The sequence below is a fragment of the Peromyscus maniculatus genome, chromosome 9 (assembly GCF_049852395.1).
Source record: "Peromyscus maniculatus bairdii isolate BWxNUB_F1_BW_parent chromosome 9, HU_Pman_BW_mat_3.1, whole genome shotgun sequence".
Taxonomy (NCBI): Eukaryota; Metazoa; Chordata; class Mammalia; order Rodentia; family Cricetidae; genus Peromyscus; species Peromyscus maniculatus.
The window spans coordinates 77,385,753-77,411,816 of record NC_134860.1 but is presented as its reverse complement, the minus strand read 5'-3'; the positions used below and the strand labels follow the sequence as shown (position 1 = coordinate 77,411,816).

At 49.1% G+C, this 26,064-nt stretch overlaps 1 protein-coding gene across 2 annotated transcripts; it reads left to right on the top strand.

Annotated features, from left to right (window-relative positions):
• Positions 1-2,692: 2,692 nt before the first annotated feature.
• Rgcc (regulator of cell cycle) lies at positions 2,693-16,286 on the top strand. Of its 2 annotated transcripts, none has more exons than XM_006989555.4 (5): positions 2,693-2,879; positions 3,478-3,663; positions 12,683-12,790; positions 14,407-14,469; positions 15,893-16,286. In XM_006989555.4, exons 1-5 carry the CDS (start codon positions 2,831-2,833, stop codon positions 15,898-15,900), a joined length of 414 nt encoding a protein of 137 aa, XP_006989617.1. In that variant the 5' UTR covers positions 2,693-2,830; the 3' UTR covers positions 15,901-16,286. The 2 variants fall into 2 exon arrangements, with proteins under 2 accessions (XP_006989617.1, XP_042141187.1); XM_042285253.2 differs by having other exon boundaries at positions 3,406-3,663.
• The last annotated feature ends 9,778 nt before the right edge of the window (positions 16,287-26,064 follow it).

Genomic DNA, 26,064 nt, shown 5'->3' with positions numbered 1-26,064 from the left:
GCACTCGGGAGGCAGAGCCAGGCAGATCTCTGTGAGTTCGAGGCCAGCCTGGCCTACAGCTACAGAGAGAGATCCAGGACAGAAACCAAAACTACACAGAGAAACTCTGTCTCGAAAAACAAAAAACAAACAAACAAACAAACAAAAAAGATTAAAGAACAGGTCTTTACAGCATAAGAAGTCCTGGTTTTCCCATTGCAAATCAAAGGCGACATCAAGTCTTTTTCTTGAGGCCATTGTGTCCCGTGACAGCATGACTTTCTGGAACTTGGAAGTTAGGTAACTCTCTCAGTGTGAGGAGGTAAAGGATACCTGTGGAGGGACAAGTTCACACATGAACACTGAGGTCATTCGTGATCTCTGTCACCACTGTCAGGTGGCTGAGGGCCATAAAAGGCCCTAGGATAGGATACGGAGCCCAGCCCGAAGGCTCTGGGGATAAAGGTTTAAACCTTTACCTGGTTCTAGGGAAGAAAACAAGATCAACCCATGGGCAGAATCACATGTAAGGACTGGGATGTGTACAGGGACGGACTGGGAGCAACCCAGTGGCCCACCCGCTGGATGATGGACAGATAAACTGTGCTCCGGGTAATATTCAAATAATGAATTCTGGTACGAGCCTTCCAAATATGAAGAAATCCATAACACACACAAAAAATCTTTTTGTAGTTGTATCTCATTTTTTTAAGTTCAAAAAGAACTCTCCTGTTCTCCTAGCTTGTCACTGGCATTGTTTTGGCTACAGCTCCCAGATGGGCTGCTGCTGTTAGCTCAGGGCATGAGCAGTGGGTACCATGGGCAAATCAGACAGAATACTTTCGGGGAGAGAAGAAGGGGTGTGGAGTGTGTGGGGAGGGCTCCAGAAAGGAAGTGGCTTGTCTGTGGCTTCTGGGACCTGGGTTATCTGCTCCAGGGTTTGGTGGTTCCCTGAGCTGCTTAGCTCTTCTCCACCCCAGGGAGGCCGGGTGTGGCTAGCCTCCATGTGGCTTGAAAAGGAGACCCGCCTGCCTTCTATTAATCCGAGGAAGGGCAGGCAGGCTCCTTAGCTGCCCGTGTCTCAGTTTTCTCACTGCAAACCAGTGACAGTGATTATACCCTTCAGGTGACTGTGGGGGTGAGACCTGGTGCTGGGCCACATCCTGACACCTAGGAGGGCTGGAGTCACCGGGGGAAGACATCCTCATACAATACTGTCTAAAGATTCTGTGATGAAGGCTACTAACCGCTTAAAAGTGTCCAGTGTAACCGAGGGACTGAACGTTTTCATTTTATTCAATTTTTTTTTATATTTACTTATGAAAAAGATTTATCTGTTGTTTGTTTATTTGCATTTCTGAGGATGATTGGCCCCTCAAACCCAGGGCTGACCTATGCTAGGCAAGTACTTTATCACTCAGTCAGAGTGCCAGCTGCCACCAGCTCCTTGCTTTACATTTAATTAACTTAGTGTGTGTGTGTGTGTGTGTGTGTGTGTGTGTGCACTTGTGTACACATGCGCGTGTAGCACGTGCAGGTATACACACAGGTGTTTTTTGTTCCAGCCTTTGCCTCTCAGGGCTGGGATTACAAGTGGGTGGCTATCCAGGCATCATCATCATCATCTTCATCATCATTATGATTACTAGTATTATTATTTGGTTTTTCAAGACAGAGTTTCTCTGTGTAATAGCTCTAGCTGTCCTGGAACTCACTTTGTAAACCAGACTGGCCTCAAACGCACAGAAATCCACCTGCCTCTGCCTTCCAAGTGCTGAGATTAAAGGTGTGCATCACCACGGCTTTTCATTTTAATGTGGGTTTTGGAGCTTGAACTGGGGTCTTTATGTTCTCCCAGTAAGGAGTTTACAGACAGGATTATGCTGTGTAGTTCACACGTTGCCGTCCTCATAATCTCCATTCTCTTGCCTCAGACTCCCTTTCTACCATCATCTTTGGGTCTGGAACCGCAGGCACAGGCCACACAGGCCTCTTACTTTGCTTTTAAATAGTTATCTGTGGCAAAGAGCAATTGGTCACCCTATTTGCCAACACAAAGCCTGAGGCAGGAATTATACCGGGCCGTGCTAGGCGTGGACGGATGGCACATTCATGGGGACCAAGTACGGAATGCATCCATCCATCCATCCATGCATGATGTGCTTTCCTTCTGTAGCTCAGGACCCTGAGATCACCTCAGCCCACGGCCCTCAGCGGTCCACTCTGTCCACATACAATCTTGTAAATCCCTTGAGAAAATCGGATGGGCACTCTCTGCCCTCGTACAACCTACTGATGCCCTCGGTTCCTTTATTTTTGTAGCAAGCAAGGAGGCTCTGCATTTGCAGTTCCGTTTCATAGATAAGGAAACTGAGGGTCCAGGAGGCTCGGCGGGAAGCAGGATAAACTCTTGGGGAACTCTGAGGCCAGCAAAGACACTTTCGTGGGTCGGGTTGTCAGGGTGGCGGGGGAAAGCGGCGGGTAAATATTTGGGGCGGTAACCCGGGCTCTAGGCGACACAAGTCGTCACTGCGGTTCTGGGTCGGCGGGCGCGTGGCGAGGGCGGTGCCGGGGTAGGGGATGGGGGGGGGGGGGGAGGAGGAGAGGACAGGGGCGTCCCCTTGGTCGTCTGGGACAGACTCGGCGGCCCGGCCCCGCCCCGCCCCGCCCCCGCCGGTGGCTATAAGACGGTGCGGCTGGCGGGTGGCGGCGCAAGCGAGGAGCTAGCTCTCCGCTGTGCTAAGGAGCGAGGCAGTGCTACTCCAGCGGACTGCAGTGCAAGGCGGCAGCCAGCCACCAGGGCCAGCGTCTCGCAGCATCTCTGCCACGCGTGTCGGCAAGCGACTGCTCCATGAAGCCGCCCTCGACTCAGGGCAGCCCAGCGGCGGTGGCGGCCGCAGGTGAGTGCCGGGTTGGGGTGCCCCCTCCATCTCTGCGCCCCAGGATCGAAGCCAGGGACTCTGACCACGCTAAGCTACACCCCGAGTCCCGGGGCCCCTGAGAACCTGAGCCTGCAGGTGGGGGCGAGAGACCAGGGGTCGCGATGGTCCCTTTCCGCTGCCCACCCTTCCGTTCTCCATCACCCCAGGCCCCCCATCTCCGGGGCGCACGGGCCGGCACCAGTTCAGTTTGGTTTCCCATTCGGGACAAGGATCTGAGCCTGACACGTAACGGGTGCTGTCTGACTCAGACTTCCCTCCGCCACTCGCTGCAGGGAGTGAGCGTGGGCACAAGTAGGAAAGCGCGTGGGGTGGGCTAGGTGACTTCCAGACTTTCAGTTCCACCCACGGAGTCGGCTGCTCGCCTGGTGACAGGCGCTTTGGAGGGTGGTTTGAGAGGTTAACGAGGTAACTGCGCGGCTGTCACTGGCAAAGGCAGAGTGAAGTTAGCCATCCTCGTCCGTCCGGTGACCGCCTCTCCATTCAGATCCTCCCGGGCAGGGGCAGAGTCACCCTCACCCACGCTCCCATCATCTGAGCTCGCTGTGCCCGCCCCCAGCCCCGGCCATGGACTCAGCGGCCGCTGCAGACCTGACGGACGTGCTGTGCGAGTTCGACGCGGTGCTGGCCGACTTCGCATCGCCCTTCCACGCCCGCCACTTCCACTACGAGGAGCACCTCGAACGCATGAAGCGGCGCAGCAGCGCCAGCGTCAGTGACAGCAGCGGCTTCAGCGACTCGGAGAGTAAGTGAGGCCCGGTTGAAGTCAGGGACCCCTGGGCTCTGGCTTCCTAGGGCTCTAGTGTCAGCTGAGTAATCTGTAAACTGAGGCACGGTGTCGCGGCGGGGGGAGGGGGAGGACTCAGATCCGAGGCCCTGCACCAGCTCTGAGATGCTTGGAGAGTTGACTTTCTGATATTTAAGCCTGAGGTGTGCAGAGGCCATGAAGGCAATCTTGGGGGGGCGACTCTTGAAGGACTGTGGGTCTCCCTGTCACGGCAGGTGTCTGTCATAAGGCCTGAAGGTTTGTGCAGTCAGTAAGAACTCCTGGGACCCCAGCTGGCTCTTCCAACAGTTTCCCTGCTTTTCTCCCTGCTCTGCATTTTTTAAATTTTATTGAGACCCTCCCAAGGAGATCTACGTAGTTGAGGACGACCTTGGACTTCTGATCCTCCTTCCTTGGGCTTCAGGAGGTGCTGGGATCAATGAGGAGTGGCAGCCAGCACGTTCCCGTGTAGGCAGTGCTGGGGGTCAGACCTGGGGCTCCATGCACACTAGGTCAACACTAAACCAGCACCCTCCCTTTCCTTTTCCAGAATGGGTGCCGGGGGACTTGGGGACACGAGCGAGCACAATAATGAAACATTTGTGAAACCAAAATGATTTCATAAGCTGCCGTTTTGGGAATTTTTGAAATAACTTCATTCACTTTCTTCTGAGCTCCCAGGCTCTGTGGCCACTCCAGGCAATTTCGAAACAATCTCCTCCGCCCCTCCCTCCCCCGTCTGAGCTGCTGAGTTCAAGTACTGGGTTTCAGGCAGGCCCACCCTCCAGGTTGCCAGTAGAGGTTCATCCTGGTAACCTTTCCCACAATGCCTCTATCCTAACAACCGTGGTAGAAAGAAAAGGAGGGGGAGGAGAAGTGAGGGGGGGTGAGGGGGGGTGAGGGGGGTTTCAATAACTCAAGTGACCTGCAAGATTCTGGAGATCTGTTCAGGTGTCCAGCAGGGTTATTTGGTGGCTTCTTATTACAATTGTCTTTCAAATCCTGGCTTATTCACTGTTTTCCGGTGTGAATTTTCAATTCCGTTTGTTGGTGAGCACTCACTCCGTGACAGGCTGCAGGCACAGACATCACCCACGGTGTGGGTCCCTCATTATGAAAGTAAAAGACATGTTGCTGTTGTGAATTCTAGAGAGTTCTTCCTTGTGACTGGGTGAAGATCAGTGTGAGATCCGCACCTAAGCTGTCCTCCTGGGAAGGGATAAGGGCTAACATCCTGGTCAGGGTTTGAGTCACTAGTTTGAGCTCTAGTTGGATTTCCGTAGCTGCCTGCACAGACCAAGGTGTGACTTAGGAGGTGTGGGGGTGTGGCCGGGAATGGAAGAGGCGGGTCAGCTCTTTGTTTCCATTTACAACTTTTGCATTCTGATGCTAATGACCTGACTGCTTATTCCCAGCATTCCAAGGGAAACCTTGCATCGGAGATTTGCTTCAATACCTGTGGCGTAATTTGAATATTATCTCCTTCCATTGGGTTGGTGGGCAAGTTATCCATCATGTATAAGTTCTCTTCTCCACAGAAGAGAAGGCTGGGTCTGTCACTGCTGCTCTGTGGCCAAGGGCATCTCCTTACAACACCAGAGCCTCCTCCTGCTGGATTAGGGTCTGACCTTGTGCAGTTATGGCGGACAGCATCCACATGTTCTGCCAGGAAGGATTTCAGATCTAGGATGTGTTTTTAGGAGTCTTAGAAAGAGAATTCACTAGCGACAGTTTCTTAGCAGTTTGGGAGAGAGTTGATAGAATTTGTTGTTTTTCTTAGGGTATATCTCTGCGTATTTCACTTTCTGCTTTTGTTGTTAATCTTCAACTTTTAGTGTGGTGGTTGGAGAAGTAATGGGAAGGAACTAAGAAAGCCCGATGACCTTGGTCTTTGCTGTCATTGTGGTGGGTTGTTCCCTGCTCAGAAATACTCTTGGCGGGATTTGTGTGTATCTAAGTAATGCTTTCTTAAGGACACGCAATACGTATGTCTTAATTGTCTCCAGAAATGGATCACAGACATTTGTTACATTCACTTATCTGTTTGGAGGAAGAGAATGCCCACTGAACCTTATCACTCCAGAGAGGGCCAGCCAGGTTTATGATGGTGGCAGCGGCAGCTAGCTCACTTCTACCAAGCCCTCCCGAGGGTTGCTACAATAACATGCTTGCTCTTGACATCAGTCATCTCTTGCTGGTCTTTGAATGTTACCACACATAATCTTTGCCACAGTCCTCTAGGTTAGGAACTTTTCTCTTCATTCATCTCTTCGATAAAATACCAGAACACAGGCTGGCCTTCTATGGTCTTACTCCGTCATCACAGGTGGTCGTCTAGAATGTGAACCAGAGCCTGGGAGTAACCTGGCGCTCCACTGTGCTCAGATCACGTGTCTTTTGTTACATGTTATTGCAGGTCCTTTTCAAGGCTTTCAGGGTCGAAGGTCAGTGGGCATCAGTGATGAATATGCCTGATTTTTGAAAAAGACCTTTTTCCCTCATTAAAAAAAATTAGGTTTCACGGGCAGATCTCTGTGAGTTTGAGGCCAGCCTAGTCTACAGAGTTCCAGGACAGGCTTCAAAGCTACACAGAGAAACTCTGTCACAAAAAACAAACACAAAAATTAGGTTACAGGACTGGAGAGATGGTGCAGGGGTTAAAAATAGGATCAGACTTGGGTTCCTAGCACCCATGTGGGGCAGCTCACAGCTGCCAGGAACTCCAGTGCCAGGGGGATCTGACCCCTTTGGCCTCCAAGGGCACCTGAGCTCACATGCGCAGACACATACATTCACATCCGCAATAAGTGGAAATGATTTTAAAAGGGGCTGTGAACAGTTTTTAAGTGTCTCAATGAAAGGGCAATGCAGTTGGGAGCTAGGAAAGTGGTTTTCAGGCTGGACCCTTTGAGGTGCTGTAGAAACTGAACATCCTTGGTTGGTTTTTGTTTGTTTTTAGAATTCTGTGTGTGTGTGTATGTGTGTGTGTGTGTGTGTGTGTGTGTGTGTGTGTGTGTGTGTGTGTGTGTGTCTGTGTTTGTAAATAATTTTATTTACTTAGGTTCTTTCAAGACAAAGTCTTACTATGTACCCCTGGCTGCTCTGGAACTCACTCTGTAGACCAGGCTCGTCTTCAGACTCCCAGAGATCCTCTTGCTTCTGTCTCCCAAGTTCTGGAATTAAAGATGTGTGCCGTTATGCCCAGCTCTTTTTCAGTAATTTTTGTTTTTAACTTTGGAAGTACAACGTAAGTCTTTAAATGAGTTTAATGAAATTTTCACTCACTGTTTAATAGGAAAGGTCTGAGGTCTACTGTGCATGCTGTGGCTATGATGATATTGTAGATATTTGGGGAGAATAAGGAACTAGGTCCTTTACCATAGCAAGACTTAGAACCTCCAATTGTTTTTGCTTATATTCTGGTCTGGCCCTGAAAGAGGAGACTTCAGGAACTCTAGAAACCAGAGCGAGAGTTCCCAAACCAGTGGTTAATGGAGCTGAGGAGCCAGGAGCTTGATCTTGTCAAGATGTGAGAGGCTGAGGCCAGGTAGGAGGTGACCTCCGGACACCTGGTACCATGTTAGGGGCTGACTGAGTGGCAGCTCTTATACTCGATACCTGGCAAACTTCCTTAGAGGGTCAGAGCCACTCCAGGGGGGCGCTGGGCACAATGATCAAACTGAGAGCCAGGATGCTTTCCCACTGTGCCATGCTCCACTGAAGCTGTCAGAATTTAGATTTGGAGGAGAAAGAGAGACCTCATCCCTGCCATTCCCTGTGGGAACAGTGACACAGACCCGGGACTTTTTTTTTTTCTTGGTAATGACTATAGTTCGCTTGCTGCAGATGTGTGGGATGGTTCTATATTTACAGGCTCACTGTTTGTGGTTTTACTTTTCTCTGGAGTAGCACATGTTAGTTCTAACCCTAAATTACCTTTCTCCCAACCCCCCAAGTTAAAATTTTATATATATATATGCCTTTCTTTTAAACAAAGCTATTGTGCTGTGGAGTTTCTTATGCTTGATGGGCATACCTAAACTTAGGACATTGTGTCTATAATATGCTTTTATTTCTTTTGATGGTCCCTTAGGACACTCAGTCCCAGATCTGAGACTTGAATGCATTAAATGGACCAGGAATTTAAAAGGACATTTGTAGTGGGGGTTTGATATTACTGAGGTGGGGCTTCAAGGCAGTCTGAAGGAGATGTTTTAAGGTCCACTTTACACATAGGAAGGTCCCCCAAGTCATCACTGCTGAGTCCTTTGATCCTACTAATTAGTAACAATACCAGGTAACAGGGTGGGGAAGCCATACATACACACATACATGTGCTATCAGCCAGAGACACACTGCTGGCACCTTATCAGACTGGCTGAATCTTATTTTTGCAAGAACTAGGGTTCCAAGGGAGCGACCCAAACAAGAGTTTGGGCCTTGCCTACCTAGTCATCTACCGCAACCTCTAGCATAAGATTCTGTTCAGGCAGGCTCTCAATAAAAGCCTGTGTGTGGGGGGGGGATATTGGATAAAGAAGTTTAGAGTTTGGGTATTTCCGAGTTATGAATTTGTTCATGGTCACCTATGAAGAGAAACTTTAAAAAATTTTTTTGTTACAATCTGAAAACGTGGGAAGCCAAGGCTGGGAATCTTGATTGTTTTCTTCCCAATGATAATGCCCTCCATTCTGTACATGCTGTTCTCTGTTTTGCTAGGAACTTGAAAATCAACCCATTATGAAGCCACAGGCATCCTACACAGAATGCCTAGGTTGTTATTGTTTTCCCCATGGCCTCTGCTTCCCACCCTCTCCACAGGGGCCTAGCTTCAGGGACTTGGGACTTGGATTTCTCTTTCCTTTGTGCTCTTACCCCCTTCTCCCCCCATAAATTGCCATGTGTAAACTATTGCCATGGGGGGATCCAGACAGGGCGACTTGGTCAACGATCCTGGGAGTTCATTTCTTCTTCATAGTTGAAGGTCAAACACACCAGAGCCTGGAGTTGGCTTAGGATGTGTGAAGACATGGAAAGAGGGTAGAACCATGGAGTGGTAATGGGCTGACAGAATGTGAGACTGTGTGTGTGTGTGTGTGTGTGTGTGTGTGTGTGTGTATGGGGAACAGGGAGAAGGGAAGTGAACACAGGCTATGCTGGCCTGCCTCTCTATGTACACATTTATATAGATGCTGTATTTTATTTCCTCTACCTCCCTCACTGAAGAAAGTGCTTGGGTTAAGGGATTTTTCATATGGACTAGATTTTGAAGAATCAAAGGCAGGCCAGGATGGTCCTGAGACCATGGCTTCCTCCCCACAGCCTCTCGCTCCACCATGTCTGGATTGAAATCTCCCTTACTCTTCCTCTTTGATGTTTCTTCTCTGCCGTGGCGTAGGCAGGGTGGGGTGGAAAGAGGTGTGGTATTGAAAGTGGCTCTCCAGTGTCAGCTGTTCTGAGAGATAGAGTGAGAGGGGCAGCCTTTAAGCTCTAGACTAGTGAGTCTCAGTGCTCTGGAACTCTGGTCTGTAGTGGTGGCCATTTGAGCCATGCCCCTAGTAACAGTTACACCTGCCTATGAGCTTGGGGTACATGCCCCTGGGGTGTGGCCACTGGGGGGCGGGGCTTAAGACCTGGGATGCACATATTCAATTCCCAGCAACCACATGGTGGCTCACAACCATCTATAACGAGACTAGTCCAAGAATGGGGCGATATTCTTGGATCTCTTTCAGAGACAAGGATATTGTGACAGGGGGGTTGGTATTCCCTCCTTCTGGCCCATAGCCTGCTTCCCTGAGTCCCTCGGTGGTTTTCTTGCCCTCAGAGATGATTCTGTCTTCTCATCATATGTTTCTTCGTCTGTATCTGTGGTGAGCCCCTGGTTATTGACAGTGATAAAGTGATGATGCTCATCCAGGGATCTGCAACAGATGTGCTTGTACCTTCCTGTGTGCAGGGGATTGCTATCACTCCTGCTGTTCTGCAGGTGTAAACAGCGGAGAAAGCAAGCAGAAGAGCTTCCAACTCAAGTTCTAGAGAGTTCCAATGTCCCAAGAGATATTAATGGGAGGGCCACAAAGTGCCCCATTGTCAAGTACACTTGAGAAGTAAGGCTAGGGTCAGACCTGTTTCTTCATCATAAGACTCCTCGGGACAGTCATAGTAGGAGTGATCAGCAGTGTCCTTGGTGTTGCCAGAACATAGTTGGTCACACATGGCAAAGACTTGCATTCCAGCGGTGGAGGTTGGTTACGATATTTTTAGATAGGGAATGTGGGTTTAGGGTTCAATGTTGAGGACCTCAGTATGGCTTCATCATCAAAGCCCTGAGAAATGACTGTGGTCTTTTAAGGTGACCTGGGCTGGAACTCTCAAAGGAAGAGAGAAGATCGTGAGGGTTGTTCATGAGGTTCTTCTGGGGGTGTTCGGTGGGTATAGAGGCTAGAAAGGATGACCTGAGGGCACCTGGGTCCTTCTGGTCAGAAGGCAGAGGAGGACATGGAATCAGACAAGACAACCTGAGGAGGTGTGGCAGCCATTTAGGGAAACGCCCAAGTCTCACATGACTAGAAACTTCTTTTAGAAACCTGATTTTCTCGTACTCTGAGCACATTAAAAAGTAATTCAGACAAGTTCGTTTCGAGTTAAGGGAACGAAAACAAGATGTGCTGCCTCTCCCTGAACTAGAGAGAGATGGCTTGAAGGACCGGAGCCTCCGGGGAAGCAGGGACCTGGCCAGGCCCTCTTTATTCAGCTGCTCACCTGAAAAGCCTTTCCAGAGCTCCTGCCGCACTCTGGCTGGCTTTGCTTTCCGGCTTTTTTTTTTTTTTAACCAGAAAAGTGGCTTCCTCCCTCGCCACCACCTCTGGGGCCACATCCTGCTTCCGTTAACCTCCTCTGTCTCTGAGCCTCCGCCACCTCCTCAGAGCTGGGCTGGCTTCCTCCTCTTCGGCAGGATTTAGAATGTTAGAACTGGGAGGGAGTGGAAGGATTGTCCAATCGACCTTTCCATCTAGTTGGTGGGTAAACTGAGGCAGAGAATACGGTCTTTTTTAAGCACCCATTGAGTAGGCAGTAGCTGAGCTGCTGCTCCTGGCCCTGGTGCAGCCCGGCCTGGCTGGAACGTTGCCTGCTGCTGCTCTGACATTTGAGGCATAAGACTAGAAGGGACTGTGAAGTCCCTTGATCATATCGGATGAACAGCCGAGAACAAAAACAATCTTTGTTCTTGACTTCAGTTTGTCAGAGACAAGAGTGCAGCATCTTGGTGTGATCAAGACTCCTGAGCAGGGAGGGAAATCATTAGACGTGGGGCCCAACATTGTGCTTGTCTCTGAAAGGTGTTTAGAAGGAAGAGAACCCTTTTCATGAAAAATCACAGGGCATTTTGAGTGTTTGTTTTTTCATGGGTTTGGGTGTTTTGCCTGGATGTGTGTCTGTGCACCTCCTGTGTGCCTGGTGCCTGAGAAGGCCAGAAAGGGCATTAGATCCCTAGAATTGTAGTGACAGTGTTGTGAGTTGCTAGGTAGATGCTGGGAATCGAACCCATGTCCTCTGGAAAAAGCAGCTAACTCTTAACTGATGAGCCATCTCCTTAGTGCCTGTCCTCCCCCCACCCACCCCCTTTTTTCTTTCTTTTGAAGACAGAGTCTCATGTATTTTAGGTTTCAGACTGACCTCACTCAGTATGTAGCTGAGGGTGGATGACCTTGAATTTCTGACCCCCGTATTTCTACCTCCAGAGTGCGGGATCACTGGTTGTACCACTGACTCGTGTGCCACTGACACAGTGCCTTGGGGCGGGGGTGGGAGGGTGGGGGGAGCAGGGCAGGGAGGGGTGTGTGTGGCTTGGTGAGGTTTGTTTTCTCTGCCAGTTAAAAAATTAAAAAGCAGGAAAAAAAGCTGGGCAGTGGTGGCACACGCCTTTAAGCTCAGCACTCGGGAGGCAGAGGCAGGCGGATCTCGAGGCCAGCCTGGTCTACAGAGCAAGATCCAGGATGGGCACCAAAACTACACAGAGAAACCCTGTGTCAAAAAAACAACAACAAAAAAAGGCAGGAAAAATCTTGAGCGCAACAAGAGCAGAAGAGAAATCTCAACCAACAGGAGCAGACAGAATTAGCATGAAAACATGCTGATTACTGGTGTGTGTGTGTGTGTGTGTGTGTGTGTAAACACACATGTGAAACACACATGTGATACAGACACACAGAGAAAAAGATCCTCTGTGAAGCAAAGGCTGAAAAATCCAGTCTCTTCTCGGGGCTGGGTTGTTTTATTTTGCTTTTATTTGTTTCTTCTTAAGACTGCCGAGTTCCCCCGCTCCCCTACTTTATCGCTGGTCAGTTTGAAGAAAGATTGGAGGGCTGATTGGCCCACAACTGTTGTGTATTATGTCCTGATTTCCCTGTGAACTTGCTGAGCCCATCCATCAGCAGGGGGCCTGCAGGGAGACAGATGCCTATAAAGTCTTTGTTTTAAGCTGCCAGGTTTTTGTCTCAAGTCAGGAGACTGAGGAACTTCACCACCTTTATTATCTAACCATGGGCTGGTCTGCCTGTCTGTCTGCCTGCCAGGGAGTCTGTCCAACGCCCAGTCTTTCACCACTGTGTCTGATTTATGTGGTGCTGGGGATTGGACACAGGGCTTCATGCCTTCTGGACAAGCACCCTACTGACTAAGCTACATCCTTCCAACTCTCATCCCGTCAGCCAGCACCTGGCTCGAAAGCTGGCCAGTAGACTCCTGGGCAGCAGAGGTCTGGTCCTGACACCTACACACACACACACACACACACACACACACACACACACACACACACACACACACACTCTTCCCTGCCTTCGATCACTTCCTAGATTAGAAACTGGCCTGTTTTCTTACGTAGATCTGCAACATCTGGTTCTTGGGGAGATCCACCGCGGGGTACTGTAGACTGGCAGGCGTCTGGTTCAGTGAGCACACCTCCGAATGACTATGGCTTCTTTCCTTGAAGGTGCCGACTCACTGTACCGGGACAGCCTCAGCTTCAGTGATGAGAAACTGAATTCACCAACGGACTCCACTCCAGCTCCGCTGACTTCCTCTGTCACTCCTCGGAAAGGTGAGCTCACCAACTGGACTCTCTTATCCCCGCCCACCCCTGCCCGTTATCCTCCACCAAGCTTTCACAGAGTACAAAGCAAACAGATAAGATAAATAGTTCTGGGCGACAGGAGTGCATCGTTTATGGGATTTGGGCCACGTGTAGATTCCCTCTTGTGGCCGAGGGGAGTGCTTCTCATTCGCCTACTGGACCAGCGTGGCTTCCTAATGTAAAACTCGGCAGTCTGGCTTTGTAGCAATGAGAAGATTTTTTTTGTCTTTAATTTCATTAACTGTTTACAGCAGTGCTCTGGGGTGACTCTCTCATTATGTCATTATGAGACAAGAATGATCTAACCTGGGGCCACTGAGATGGCTTCAGTAGGTAAGGGTGCTTGCCGCCAAGCCTGCCGAGCTGAGTTTGATCTCTGGAACCTACTTGGTAGACGTCCTCTGATCTCCACATGGGCACATATGTTCAATCATACATACATACATACATACATACGTACACGCATACCAAAGAATGAATGAATGAATGTTTTAAAAAACTAAAATGGACACGATTCAAAATAGCAGCCCCACCCTGTCCCTGCTTCAGTATTAATAGACTAAAGAGGGTTTAAAGGGGCATGAATTGGTCCTTAGTTTTTGGAATTGGCCAAGTCTCCGCAGCTAGAGAGCTGAATGTTGTTATACTGGACAGGCGCCCTTTGGAGAACAAAAAGAGGTCGTCCCCCCCCTCCAAGGAAAATTGAACTTGCTGAAAATAGTTGCAAAATGCAATAAAAATGGAACCAACTTTAAAAGAAATATGACGATCCCATCACTTGTCTCCACCTGGCATGCAAACAGAACTTCCCTCTCTCTTGAAAGAGATATTTTTAAATTCTCTTCTCAACACAAATGTTGGCAGCCACGGGGGATTCGGCCATTGTCCAGCCTCCAATCTGTAACGGATCTGTGGACTCCAGGGATAGAGCAGTCTAGAGAATGACTTCAAGAGTGCCCAGATCTGCTACCTAATCCTCCAGCAATGGGAATTACAGAAGGCGGCGGCGGGGGAGCCACTGTGGCGAGTGGACTTGAAAACTAAGAACAATGAACCATTTGTAGCCAGCGAAGAAAAAATATTCAGCAATGCATTTCAAGCAAGGCATGAATGACGGAGAAACTATTCAGAAGAGAGTAAAATACATAAGGAAAGCATATACCTCTGGCCACAGAGACAGCCATGTCTAGATGAAAGCTCTGTGCTCCTCTGAGATGGCCTCTCAGGTTCCCTGTTCCACCTGCCATGAAACAGTAGTTACACTCTTGTCCCATTGGAGGACCACTGTATTGTCTCCACAAGCGGCGAAAGCGCCTTCCTCTCTCTGTCTCCCGGACTTTTAAGACACCGAAGAGATCCATCTTCCGGGCTAGGCAGGTGGCTCAGGGTGGTAGTGAACTACAGGACAACACTGAGGCTAGCCTCCAGTTGGAGGAGACACTGAGGACTGGTGTAGGGGGGGCGTGCTCTGTGAGATCTCTGAAGACAGCAGGTTTCCGTAATCTGGAAGCCCCACCATCCCAGGAAAAATCCTCCATCAGCTGTGTCTGGGAAGGAAACTGAACTCTTCTTCTATTTTGCAGCCAAATTAGGGGACACCAAAGAGCTGGAAGACTTCATTGCCGATCTGGACAGAACATTAGCAAGTGAGTACACGCTTGGTGTTTAAAACATCACTCGGAATAGGGAGCCACACCTTTGATAATGTGCCGTGATGTTTCCCAGCTTGCCCGGGGGCGGGATGTTACATCACAAGCTGCTCTAGGTGTAGAAACAGGACCTTGGTGGCCCAGAAAGCAGCTTGGAGGATAAGCTTGCAGGAGAGTAGCCGGAGACTTGCTTTCCTAACTGTGCACACAGGTCAGCAGCAGACAATGGCGTGTTGTTGAGAAAATGGAGAGGCCGGGCGGTGGTGGCGCACGCCTTTAATCCCAGCACTCGGGAGGCAGAGCCAGGCGGATCTCTGTGAGTTCGAGGCCAGCCTGGGCTACCAAGTGAGTCCCAGGAAAGGCGCAAAGCTACACAGAGAAACCCTGTCTCGAAAAACCAAAAAAAAAAAAAAAAAAGAGAAAATGGAGAGAGAGAGAGAGAGAGAGAGAGAGAGAGAGAGAGAGAGAACACACTTCACTGTAAGGATGGCTTGCCAGTTCTGAGAGGAGGAACAAGCCAATTCGTCCTATAGCATTCCTCCAGCAAGCCAGAGGGGTCCGTGCCCTCGGGTCATTCCCCAAGTTTGAATGCAGGCTGCAAGGTCCTGGTGAGATTTTTGTTGAGTATTGAGTGCCAAACAGAAGTAGGCTGGGATACCCGTGCCAACTGGCCAGTGACCCAGATTCAGCGCGCTTCTAAATTTGGGATCACACTGTTGGTTGTCCATCTCGTGTGGCCCCAAACTGAAGACACCAGGTCAAAATTGTAGCACACACAGCGGGGTGGGGGTGGAGGGGTGTTAGCGGGAAGAACCCGTCCCGCTCTATCTGTGGGCTCCTCTTCAAAAGGACGAGACTGCAGGAGACAGCGGCAGCAGCTGAGTCCCAGCTTGCAGGGATGCTGGCCTCAGCATCTCTCCTCACGGGGGGACTTGCTAAGCCTTGGAGAACTTTCTATTCTGGCTTCTTAATTATTTAGTGAAAGTGATCATTTTTCTGTAAGAAGCACTCTATGTTTTATTCTGCCAGATAGGTAAAAATCTAAACATTTAGATCTAAAAGTTAAACAGCTTAAAACAGCCACGGTTTTTTATCACTCTCCCACTCTGTATTTGCTGGATGGTTTTACTGCCCTCCTTTGCTTTCTCTGTTGCACCATCCTGCATCAGAAGACAGACCTAGGCTTGTTCCGACAGATGATTCTAATTGCAGCACAATTGGTATTAGGCCCCTGCAGCAAGCCTGCCTACTTCGTGCCAATTGCAGCTGGCCTCCCAGTCAGTCCAGTTAGCCAGACCTGCATTGCACGGGAAGCCTGCTATTAACTTTGCTTTTGACGCCCGTCTAAGGCCACGTGATTAAGCACGGGGATTGTGTGGAGTGTCTGCCAGGGCTAACTCACCCTCTCTCTCCTTTACAGGTATGTGAAGAAGCGAGGGGTTCGGGGTCCTTAGGCCGCAAGAGCGAAACTCCCGAAGACTCCAAGGACCTGACAAAATCAGCTACTGGGATCTGCTGCTGCAGGAGGGGACAGAGCCAAGGCCCCCCGTGGCCGTCCTCGGCTCACCCTAACATTTGCCGTCAGGCCCATCTCTGGGCAGCCCAGACAGTAGAACTGACTTGTTTACCTGCCTGCAGCATATTTCAACAGATGATCTATCTAATGTATTTTCACTCCTTAAACATAGCTGTTCTATAATTTAAGATGCGTTTATGGAAATATTTGTAATTACTTATATATAGTTGGAGACCGTAATAAGCTTTTCCCATCATAATATATTTTTGTATACAAATAAAGTTTAAACTGGAATCTACTCTGAAAGCTGTCTTATTACTGCCAATAGATTTCCATTCAGTAGTTTTCTAGCAGGAATGATGGGCCTCTGGATTCCCAGTGAGGATACTGTGTGCTGTGGTTATACTCACTTGAGGGTGGCTTTCTCCGCACTCTAATCCTTACGTTGTCAAAACCTTTTCGTTGTGGGCTGGACAGATGCCTCAATGGTTAAGAGCAATCGATGCTCTTCTAAGAGGATTTGGGTTCAATGCCCAGCACCTACATGGCAACCACATTTATCCTAAACCCCAGGGCCAGGGGATCTGACGCCCTCTTCTGGCTTCCTCTGGCACTGCACGCATGTGGTGCACAAACATACATTCATACATATAAAATAAAAATAAAATTTCAAAAAAAGTTTCCCCTTGGGGCTGAGAGATGGCTCAGTGGTTGGGAGCACTGGTTGCATTTCTAGAGGACCCAGGTTGGATTCCCAGCTCCCATAACGTTGCTCACAACTATCTGTAACTCTGGTTACAGGGAATCTAATGCCACCTTCTGACCTCCTCAGGTGCCAGACACATACCTAGTGCCCAGACATGCATGCAGGAAAAGCCCTCAAACACATAAAATAAAGCTAAATAAATCATTAAAAAACAAAACAAAAACCCCGGACTTCACATTTTCTTTGATTGTTTGGTAGCGTCACACACACACACACACACACACACACACACACACACACACACACGCACACGCACACACTGAATTTTAGTAATTTTCACACACACCCCAGTTCATCATTCCCTTCCTCTCCCGCTGGGCCTTCTCAGCAAGACGGCCCCCCTTATCTCACAGCTTCTTGTGTGGGGTCCAGAGTTTGGTCAGAGTCTCTTGCCTGAGCGTGGGTGGGAGGTTGTTTATTCCAGAGAGGCTGCACCCCTGAGGAGAATGCAGAGCATCAAATAGTTCGTCAACCTGTGCGTCATCCTCATCCAGGGCCGTGCTGGGCGGCTTGGTCCAGTCTTGACGCGTGTGATGCTGACGTCCCTGCATTCTTAAAGGCCATCTTCCCCCCAGCACAGGTGTGCTGGTTGGTCTCGTAAACTTGAGTAGACCAGCGTTACCTGGGAGAGGGAACCTCCACTGAGGAATTGCCTCCATCAGCTTGGCCTGTGGGCACACCGTTGGAGCATTTGCTTGATTAACGATCGATGTGGCGGGGCTGGACCCATTCTGGGCAGTGCGACCACTGAGCACTGGGTGGTCCTGGGAGATATAAAAAAGCAAACTGAGGGCTGGAGACTTGGCTCAGTGGTTAAGGGCACTTGTTGTTCTTGTGAAGGACCTGAGTTCGATTTCCAGCACCCACATGGAGGTTAACCACTTCCTCAGGTACCAGGCACACACGTGGTGCTCAGACATACATGCAGGCAAAGCACTTGTCTGAATAAAATAAAAGCCTAAAAGACTTTTAAAGAAAAGAAAGAAAGAAAACTGGGGGAGCCATGGAAGGTAAGCCAGTGACCCCATTCCTCCATGGTTCCTGCCTCTGCTCCTGCTAGAGTTCCTGCTTCGAGTTTCCTTAGTAGTCAGGACATGAAAGCCACAAAAATGAAAGCCACCACCACCCCGCCCCCGCACCATACCAACTTGCTTTTGGTTACCATTTTCCCGGAGCAACAGAAAAGCAGGTAGGCCCACGAGTACAGTCACATGGGTTCCTGTGGGCGACAGATCACATTGGATGGCAGTCTCACAGACTGTAACAGAGTTCCAGCACTTCGTGATGTCACAGCCATCGTGGTGTTGTAGTAGGACACGTGATGAGGCGTTGGTGCTGACACTGGTGTGAACGACCTACTGTGCTTCGGGTCACGTGTAGTACAGCCCAGGACGGTTGTATTCATAGGACTTTGATAGTCACAGGAAACAGTCTCACTACTTACTGGCTCCTGTGTTTCTTACGCGCTTCACTGGTAGAGAGCCTAGGTTTTCGGTGTTAAAAATTTCGTGGACAGTCACTGTACATGTCACATCCGGCTGTAGGAAGAGGCTCACCTTGATCAACACATGCTGCCCACGTTTGTGCTGCGTCCTTTCTCTGATGCCCCTAGAGTGGTAAACATCACTTAGCAATGCATGTTTGATCTACTTTAGGGCAATGTGAAAAGATACCTCATGTCTTCCTCAAGCTTCTAGGAAAGCTTTGTGCTCAGTGCAAACATCCTCTCTCTCTCTTTTAATTTAAACAACTTTATTTTTATGTGCGTATGATAGGCACACACGTGCCTTGGTGCGTGTGTGGAGGACCGAAAACGTCTTTGTGAGGTAGTTCTCTCCCTTGACCTTTGCATGGACTCCAGGGACTGAATTCAAGTCTCCAGGGTGAGGTGACTGCCTTTATTGGCTGAACCATCTCACTGGCCTCTCCCTGTCTTTAAAAAAAAATTGAGATATGATTTGCATGCTCAGACTTCAGTTGTGTGGCTTTTAGCATATCCACAGATATTACAACCACCATTGCTGTTGCTGCTCTGTGTGACTGTCTATTCTAGACACATGAAATGTAATGACACACGGTGCTCTTCTGTAACTTAGCACGTTTTCAAGGTTAATCCTCCCTTCTAATAGCAAAATACTATCCCACCATGTGGCTATGTTTATACAACCATGAGTTGGTTAATGGGTGGCATTTGCGTTTGTACTTCTGAGCTAATGAGTAACGCTCTCACAAGAAAGCACGTGCAAGTATTTGTGTGGGTGTCTGTTTTAGTTTCTCTTGGGTGTAGAGGCGGGACTAGGATTCCCAGGTCAGCTCAAGCTCTGTGACCAACGTTTTGAGGAACTACTGAATGTCGTGAAAGCAGCCGTGAATGTGCCCCGTCGAGTTCCCGGCTGTAGTGGAGGTCTTCCCCTTCCGCACGCCCTCACTGGGGTCTGTCTCTGAAGAGTGCTCCCCGGGTGTGGAGCACAGTCTCCCTGTAGCTTGTCTTACAGTTCCAGTGTAACAAATGCATCTCCTGATGTGCTTACTGGCTTCTGCCTTCAGTGTGAGCTGTAGGAAGTCACCAGGGACTCTGGTTACAGGTTCCTTATCAGATATGTGGTTTGAAAAACGGTCTCTCTCTCGTGGGCTTATTGTACAGGACTGTCCTCAAAGCCGAACAGCCACCCTTTTCAGGAGTTCATCGGGGCTTGCTCACACAATGTCCTCACAGCTGGCCCTGCTGACTTCTTACCTTCCCTCCTGGAAAGGGGTCAGAGAGGATCGTGGTGACCCTCCCCTCCCGGATTCCGGCCACCCCGCCCAACCAGCTGTAGCAATTCAGCCCGCGATGCAGATGACCTTAGGGTATTGGGGGAAGGGCTGGAGGAGATCAGTGTAGAAGGATGAAGGGCGGGGACTTCGTCTACATAGTTAGGGGGAAGCTATTGTCCTTGCTGGGTGCAGAACTCCAGTACAGCTGCCTCAAGGTCACCCACCTCCTTCCTGTTACCTCCTCCCACCCTATTGCTCTGTGATGAGTCCAATAAACTCATCTGTTATCCCAGGTAAACTGTGGTAGAACCAGCTGAATTGCACTAGGGTTGTTGTTGGGGTCTTAGGAAGAGGGGTAGATAGACCTTGTTTACACTGTTCTAGGGAAGGACTTTCAGAAACAGAGCTTATTATTTTCACTTTTTGTCCTTGAAGCATGGAAGTTTTAATTTTGTTGAAATCCAATATATTTTTTTTTCTTCTAAGAAAAAACTTTTTTTTTGTGGTGGTACATCTAAGGAACCTCAGGCAGAACATTCACTCCTGTTCTTTCTTTTACTAATTTCACAGTTTTTAGCTGAGCATAGTGGTTCACGACTGTAATCAATCTGAGTTCAAGGGCCAGCCTGGTCTATACAGATGAGTCCAAGGGCTACACAGTAAGGCTTTGTCTCAAAACAAAACAAAACAAAACAAAAATCAGGGCATGGTGGCATGCTTATAATTCCAGAGCAGGGCAAGTGGAGACAGGCGGCTCCTTGGGGTTCGGGTACCAGTCAGCTAATCCCACTTGGCACATTCCAGGCCACCGAGAGACACTGGTTCCAAAACATAGGTGGGTGGGGCTGGGGCTGGGGCCCAGCTGTAGGTGTTTGCCTTGCTAGCTAGCATGATGTTCTAGGCTCAATCCTCAGCACAGAAAAAGCAGAGAAAAAAATAAATAAATAAAAGCAAGCGGCGCCTGAGAAATACTTGAGATTGTCCTCTGCCATCTACGTGCACAGATGTGCACACACACCCTCATGCTCTCTCACACACACTAGACAACGTAAGTTTCAGCTTTTGCATTTAGTCTGTGATGTACTTGGAGTTAAGTCGCACAAAGTTTGTCCCACATCATCCTTTGGCATTAGACCAGCCTGTTGTCACAATACTACTTCTTAGAAGACATTTCCCTCTGTTGAGTCACATTGGTGTCACCGTGGAACATCGATTATAAATGGATGGACTCTTTCTTGCTCATGGGTTTACACAGTCTCACTATGCAACCCAGGCTGTTGTAGAACTTGCGATGTAGCTCAGCTTTTGTGCTTAAATTCATGAACCTCCTGGCTCTGCCTTCTCAGGGCTGGTATTCCTGGTGGGCACTATGCCAGTCTGGGTGTTTTCTATCTTAACAACTGCTCTTTATTTGTTGGCACGGGATACCTTTCCATTGATAAGGAGCTGTTTAAATTATTTTAAAGTTACAAAGAACAGGTTTATTTTGCCCCTTTAATTTCTCTCAATTATATCTTGAAGTTTTTATGGCATAAACCTTGCATCCTTTGTTATATTTATTGTTAATTGCCTTAGTTACAGTTCTATCGCTATGAAAGGACATCATGACCACAGCAACTCTTATAAAAGAAAACATTTAATTGAGGGCTTGCTTATGGTTTCAGAGGTTAGTCCATTATCCTCGTGGCAGGGAACATGGCAGCCTTCATGGCAGACATGGTGCTGGAGCAATGGCTGAGAGCTACATCCTGAACCTCAGACCAAGAGAGAGACACTGGGCTTGGCATGGGCTTTTGAAACCTCACAGCCCACCCCCAGTGACACACCTCCTCATCCTTCTAATCCTTTCAAATAGTACCCCTCCTTAGTGACTAAGCATTCAACCATATGAGCTTATGAGGGCCATTCTTATTCAAACCACCACACCAAATATCCTGATACTATTGAAAATAGAGAGCTGGATGGCAATGGTACATGCCTTTAATCCCAGCACTCAGGAGGCAGAGCCAGATGGATCTCTGTGAGGTGAGGACACCCTGGTCTACAGAGCGAGATCCAGGACAGGCACCAAAAACTACACAGAGAAACCCTGTCTTAAGAAACCGAGAGAGAGAGAAAGAGAGAGAGAGAGAGAGCTGGCTCCATGGGGAAAAGAGTACCTGCCACACCAGCCTGACAATCTAAGATCGATCCATCCCTACATCCCAAGTGAAGAGGAAGGAGAGCACCCAGTCTGTCTATAACATTGTCCTCTGACCTTCACACAGGCACTGTGGCACGCACAGACCCACACTCACATATCATGAGCGCACACCCACACAATAAAAACATAACACTAATAAAAAAAAATTTTAAAGATAGATTTTTGTGGATTTTACTTTTGGATTTTCTTCATTGCTCATGATTAGAGTTGACATTAATTTTTGTATGTGGGTCCCATGTCTTTGCTGTGTTTATTGTGCCTGTGTGTGTGCACCACAAACACGACATTGCTTCTCCACTCACACTCTGAATGCATTCCATTTCTCCTTCACTTCCACACAGTGTTGAAAATGAGAGTGGAAAAGGCATCACTCTCCTTTTGTTTGTGGTCTCCGAGGATGAGCTTGTCCCACTAAGCGCGGTGGCATGATGGCCCTGCTGTGAAGGGTTGCACTGTATTTTTCTCATTTTTAAAAAATACATATATTTGTTTTTATTGTATGTGTGCAGGTGTTCTGCCTGCATGTATGTCTGTGCAGCATGTGTGTGCAGTGCCCACATGAAGGCCAGGAGAAGGTGCTGGATCCCTTGGAACTGGAGTTGTAGGCTCCATGTTGTGAGCAGGACATGTGGTCATGGGAATCAAACCCAGATCCCCTGCCAGGGCACCACGGGCTCCTAACCATCTCTCCAGCCCCTCTTTTGGATCACACAAGTGCTTGGCTTCTTTTCTAGATTTTTGTCTCCTCCGCTGCACGGACCTGGCTCTTGCCCGTCCACTCTAGCCTTTATCTCCTTTGGAGAGATGATTTTCTCTCGTCAGGATGCCAATGGCCCTTTGTTTTCTCCATATGTTACGATGCTGGAGCTGAGGAACTGCAATGCAATTCTTTCTCCCCGGGGTTCTGAGACCTGGGGTCCACACCAGGCAAGCAGGACGTAAGGCTTTCTCGGCGGGTGTAAGTGACAAGCTTTGGGAACAAGGATGGATTCTTTTCTGTGAGTGGCTGGGAGGAGTGTCTTGTGCTCTTATAGGCCTTGGTTGGATATTGACTTAGGGGCAGGTGGCCTGAGGTCCTGGCAATGTTGAGAAGTATTTTCAGAGCTCCCTAAGATGTGTTTCAAGGAGCGAGGTCCTTACCTATTTTGAGAAATGGGTGTTATGTCGTCTGTACTTGAAAAGCACGCATGCTCGGCCCACACACACCTTCCTCTGGAGTTGTTCTAAGTTGCGGGATCAGAGATTAAGAGGTAGACAAGCTGGAGGTTTCTTTCTCACCAACTTTCCAAGATGAGCAGGGCAAGGTTGTTCATTGGTCAGAAGGGTGGCTCGGCCCCCCTAGTCCTCACATTAACTGTCAATCTGGGAGGAGTGAAGGCTAGTGAACCCAGGCTTGTCCCTTTCCACAACACGAGTTGAAGAGGCACATCACCTCTGCTCAGGTGGAGTCCCTCGTTCAAGTCTTAGTCATAGGCCAGAGCTATCCTTCCCCAGGACCTGAGCGAGTTGACAGGATGGCCCTGGAAAACCACTTGATTATACCCGGAGAAGGTCAGCTAACAGGCTTTTCTGGAACGTAGTAAAACTCTGTGCATAATAGTGTGTAGGCAATATGGGTGTGTTGTTGGGTGGAAATATTCTGTTTTAATTTCTGAGAGGAACAGCCAAAGAAAAACAAAACAGAAAATATGGCACACACCCACAAGTAAGATGATTTAGTGCCAGCTCAAGTATTCATGCACCAACCCAGCCTCTGGAATGGGGTGGAGGGACCCAGCATGTGCCTCTTCCCCAAGAATTGTGACTGAGGGAGTCTACATCACATTTGCCTCAGGTGTGAGAAATCATGTCCGAGTTGGAGGGAGAAGATGCTGATGACTGGCCATGGACAATCACAGTTGGGGTTTGATGAAACCTCTTCATGGATGTATCCCTCTGTGTGTGGTCAGATGAAGGAGGGGTTTTAAAGCTAGACCAGGTTAAGCTCTCAGCAATACTGTACAGTAGCTGTGTGGCCATGAACAAACTGTTTCGTACCCAGCATCTCTATGGCTTCATTTGCGAAGCAGAGAGGTGAGTCTTTGTCTCCTGGGGTCATGACAAAATTCAAAGAGAGCCAGTGAATTGTGTCCAGCACGCTTCCTCTTCCTCTTCCTCTTCCTCTTCCAGGCATGATGGACTCCTGTCCTGGAAGCAAAATTAAGCTTCAGCTGTATACAGTGTGTACCATGGGCGAGTCTGAAGCCACTGCTTCCTATTTGGTGGAAGACACAGGACCAGAGTTTGTAAAGCACAGAGGGCCAGGAGATGGGCTTGGAACCCCAGCCCCATGGCTGTCTGGGCCTCCTAACCCTCCGGAGTGAGCAGGATGCTCAGGCCTGGGTCTGTTACGGCTTCATGGTTGATGTGCGCTATCCTCACACTTGCTCCTCTGCTCTGCATGGCAGACGTCCTGATTCTTGTTTCCTCAGTCTGTGTCTCTTCCACACCCACATCCCAAAATATTTTCCTGTCTTAATGTGTCTGGCCGAGAAGGCTTGTGGTGAGAGACACCAAACAGGAAATGAAGCGCCTGTCAAAGGCACTGTGTACAAGTCTTGTTTTTTAATGGCTTTCTCTGGCATAGTCCACCTTCTCCGCCTGGCTTGGTAGTAATTGCAGGGGGAAATGGAAGGGGAAGGGAAGCACATTTTTAGAAGGGAACATTTTTTCCTCAAGTTCAAAGTTCACTGAAGGTTGAAGGTTGAAACTAGCCGCCGTGATCATGCTTGATGGCTCTTTCCCTCACAACAGAACCTCCACGCACACGATTCCTGGGCCCAGAATCTATCCCCTGCCCTACTTCTAGCTAATTCTGAAATAGTTCTTTGGGATCACTCATGTAGACCTTCCTCGCTCCCTGGTCTAGGTTGATTCTTTGGTGCTATATTCTTCCGAACTTTCCTTAAATTCACTCATCTTGTTTTGCAATGAAATACTACTCATTTGTGTCTCTGATGGTTTGAGTGGGAAACATTCCCCACAGGCTGATGTGGCTTAACACTCGGTCCTCGGCTTATGGCACTGTTTTGGGAAGTTGTGGAACCTTGGCTACCTGCTGGTGGAGATGACTGGCTGGTGGAAGACACTCAGAGTTATACTAATCTCCACTCTCTATGCAGCTTGCTCCAGCAAGATTCTCGGAGTCTCTACCACACATTGCTGCTGCCATGAGCTCTACCTTGTCTCCCCTGGCCACGCTGGACTGAAGTTCCTCTGACTGAGCCCCCAAAGCCCTTCCCATCCCTCAGGTTATTTCTATTGGCTGCTTTGTCACATCTGTGAGAAAAGTGACTAATCCAGTGTAACTCCTTGGTGCCTGTCTCTCCAGCTTCCCGCAGCTGGGTAAGACCCACGAGGGCAAGGAAGGACCTTGTCTGGTTGGGCCTCGGTGACTGTCATGGTGCTGGATGTCTTCAGCACAGTCCTTGTCCATTGAGTAGATGGTTGTTCTCGCATCTTCTCACAGCCTAGGCAGTCTGGCTATGCCGGTCTGCTGGGTGCGTGCTCCTCACGGGGTCACTCTGCTTACACAGGTCTCACAGCTTCCTCTTCTCCAGACCTTTCTTCCTAGCCTACCAGGGCATAGGAGACATTGATTCAGAACCAACACTGGTCTGGGAGCCATAACGGTCCCTTTTATAGCTACTTCTAATTCATGGAGGGGGGGCGGTAGTGGGGGATGGGGGTGGGAGAAGACACCCCTGAAGACTGAGAGACCTTGGAGGCCCGAAGAAATGAATTTCAGGGCCTTTATTGGCAGTGAAGAGACCACCCTTGATCTCAACAGTGTTTGCGTTTTCTTGTAGAAGAGAGATTCTAAAGTCAGCCCCAGTTTTGGAGCTGTGCGTGCGTGCGTGCGTGCGTGCGTGCGTGTGTGCGTGCGTGCGTGCGTGTGTGTGTGTGTGTGTGTGTGTGTGTGTGTGTGTGTGTGTGTAAAACACATAGGCCTATACATGCACAATTATACCCATGTGCTCATGTATTTCTATATTATGGAGTTAAAGGAATAAAGGAAGGGGAGACCAGGATGTGGGCTCTGATTGGGAAGACCTGGGTCTGGACGGACTACTGTAGCGGCTCACTGGGCTGGCCCAGAGGGTGGTGCCAGTGCACAGAGCTGGCACTGGAGCCACCCCACCTCCTGCAGACCTGCCTTTGCTTGTCACCTTACTGAAGAGAATGAACTTCGTGAGCAGGGTTTTGCACACACATCACATGGGAAGGGCCCTTTCCCACGTGCACCCTGGGAGTCTGTAACTTGTCCTCGGCCAGAAGCCAAAGTGTGTTCTGGAACCAGAAAAGCCAGGG

Bases quoted from the DNA above. Each gene is read 5' to 3' on its own strand.
- Rgcc (XM_042285253.2), top strand. From the start codon at position 2,831: ATGAAGCCGCCCTCGACTCAGGGCAGCCCAGCGGCGGTGGCGGCCGCA. The intron at 2,880-3,405 runs GTGAGTGCCGGG...CTCTCCATTCAG, and splicing joins AGCGGCGGTGGCGGCCGCAG to ATCCTCCCGGGCAGGGGCAG. The intron at 3,664-12,682 runs GTAAGTGAGGCC...CTTTCCTTGAAG, and splicing joins CGGCTTCAGCGACTCGGAGA to GTGCCGACTCACTGTACCGG.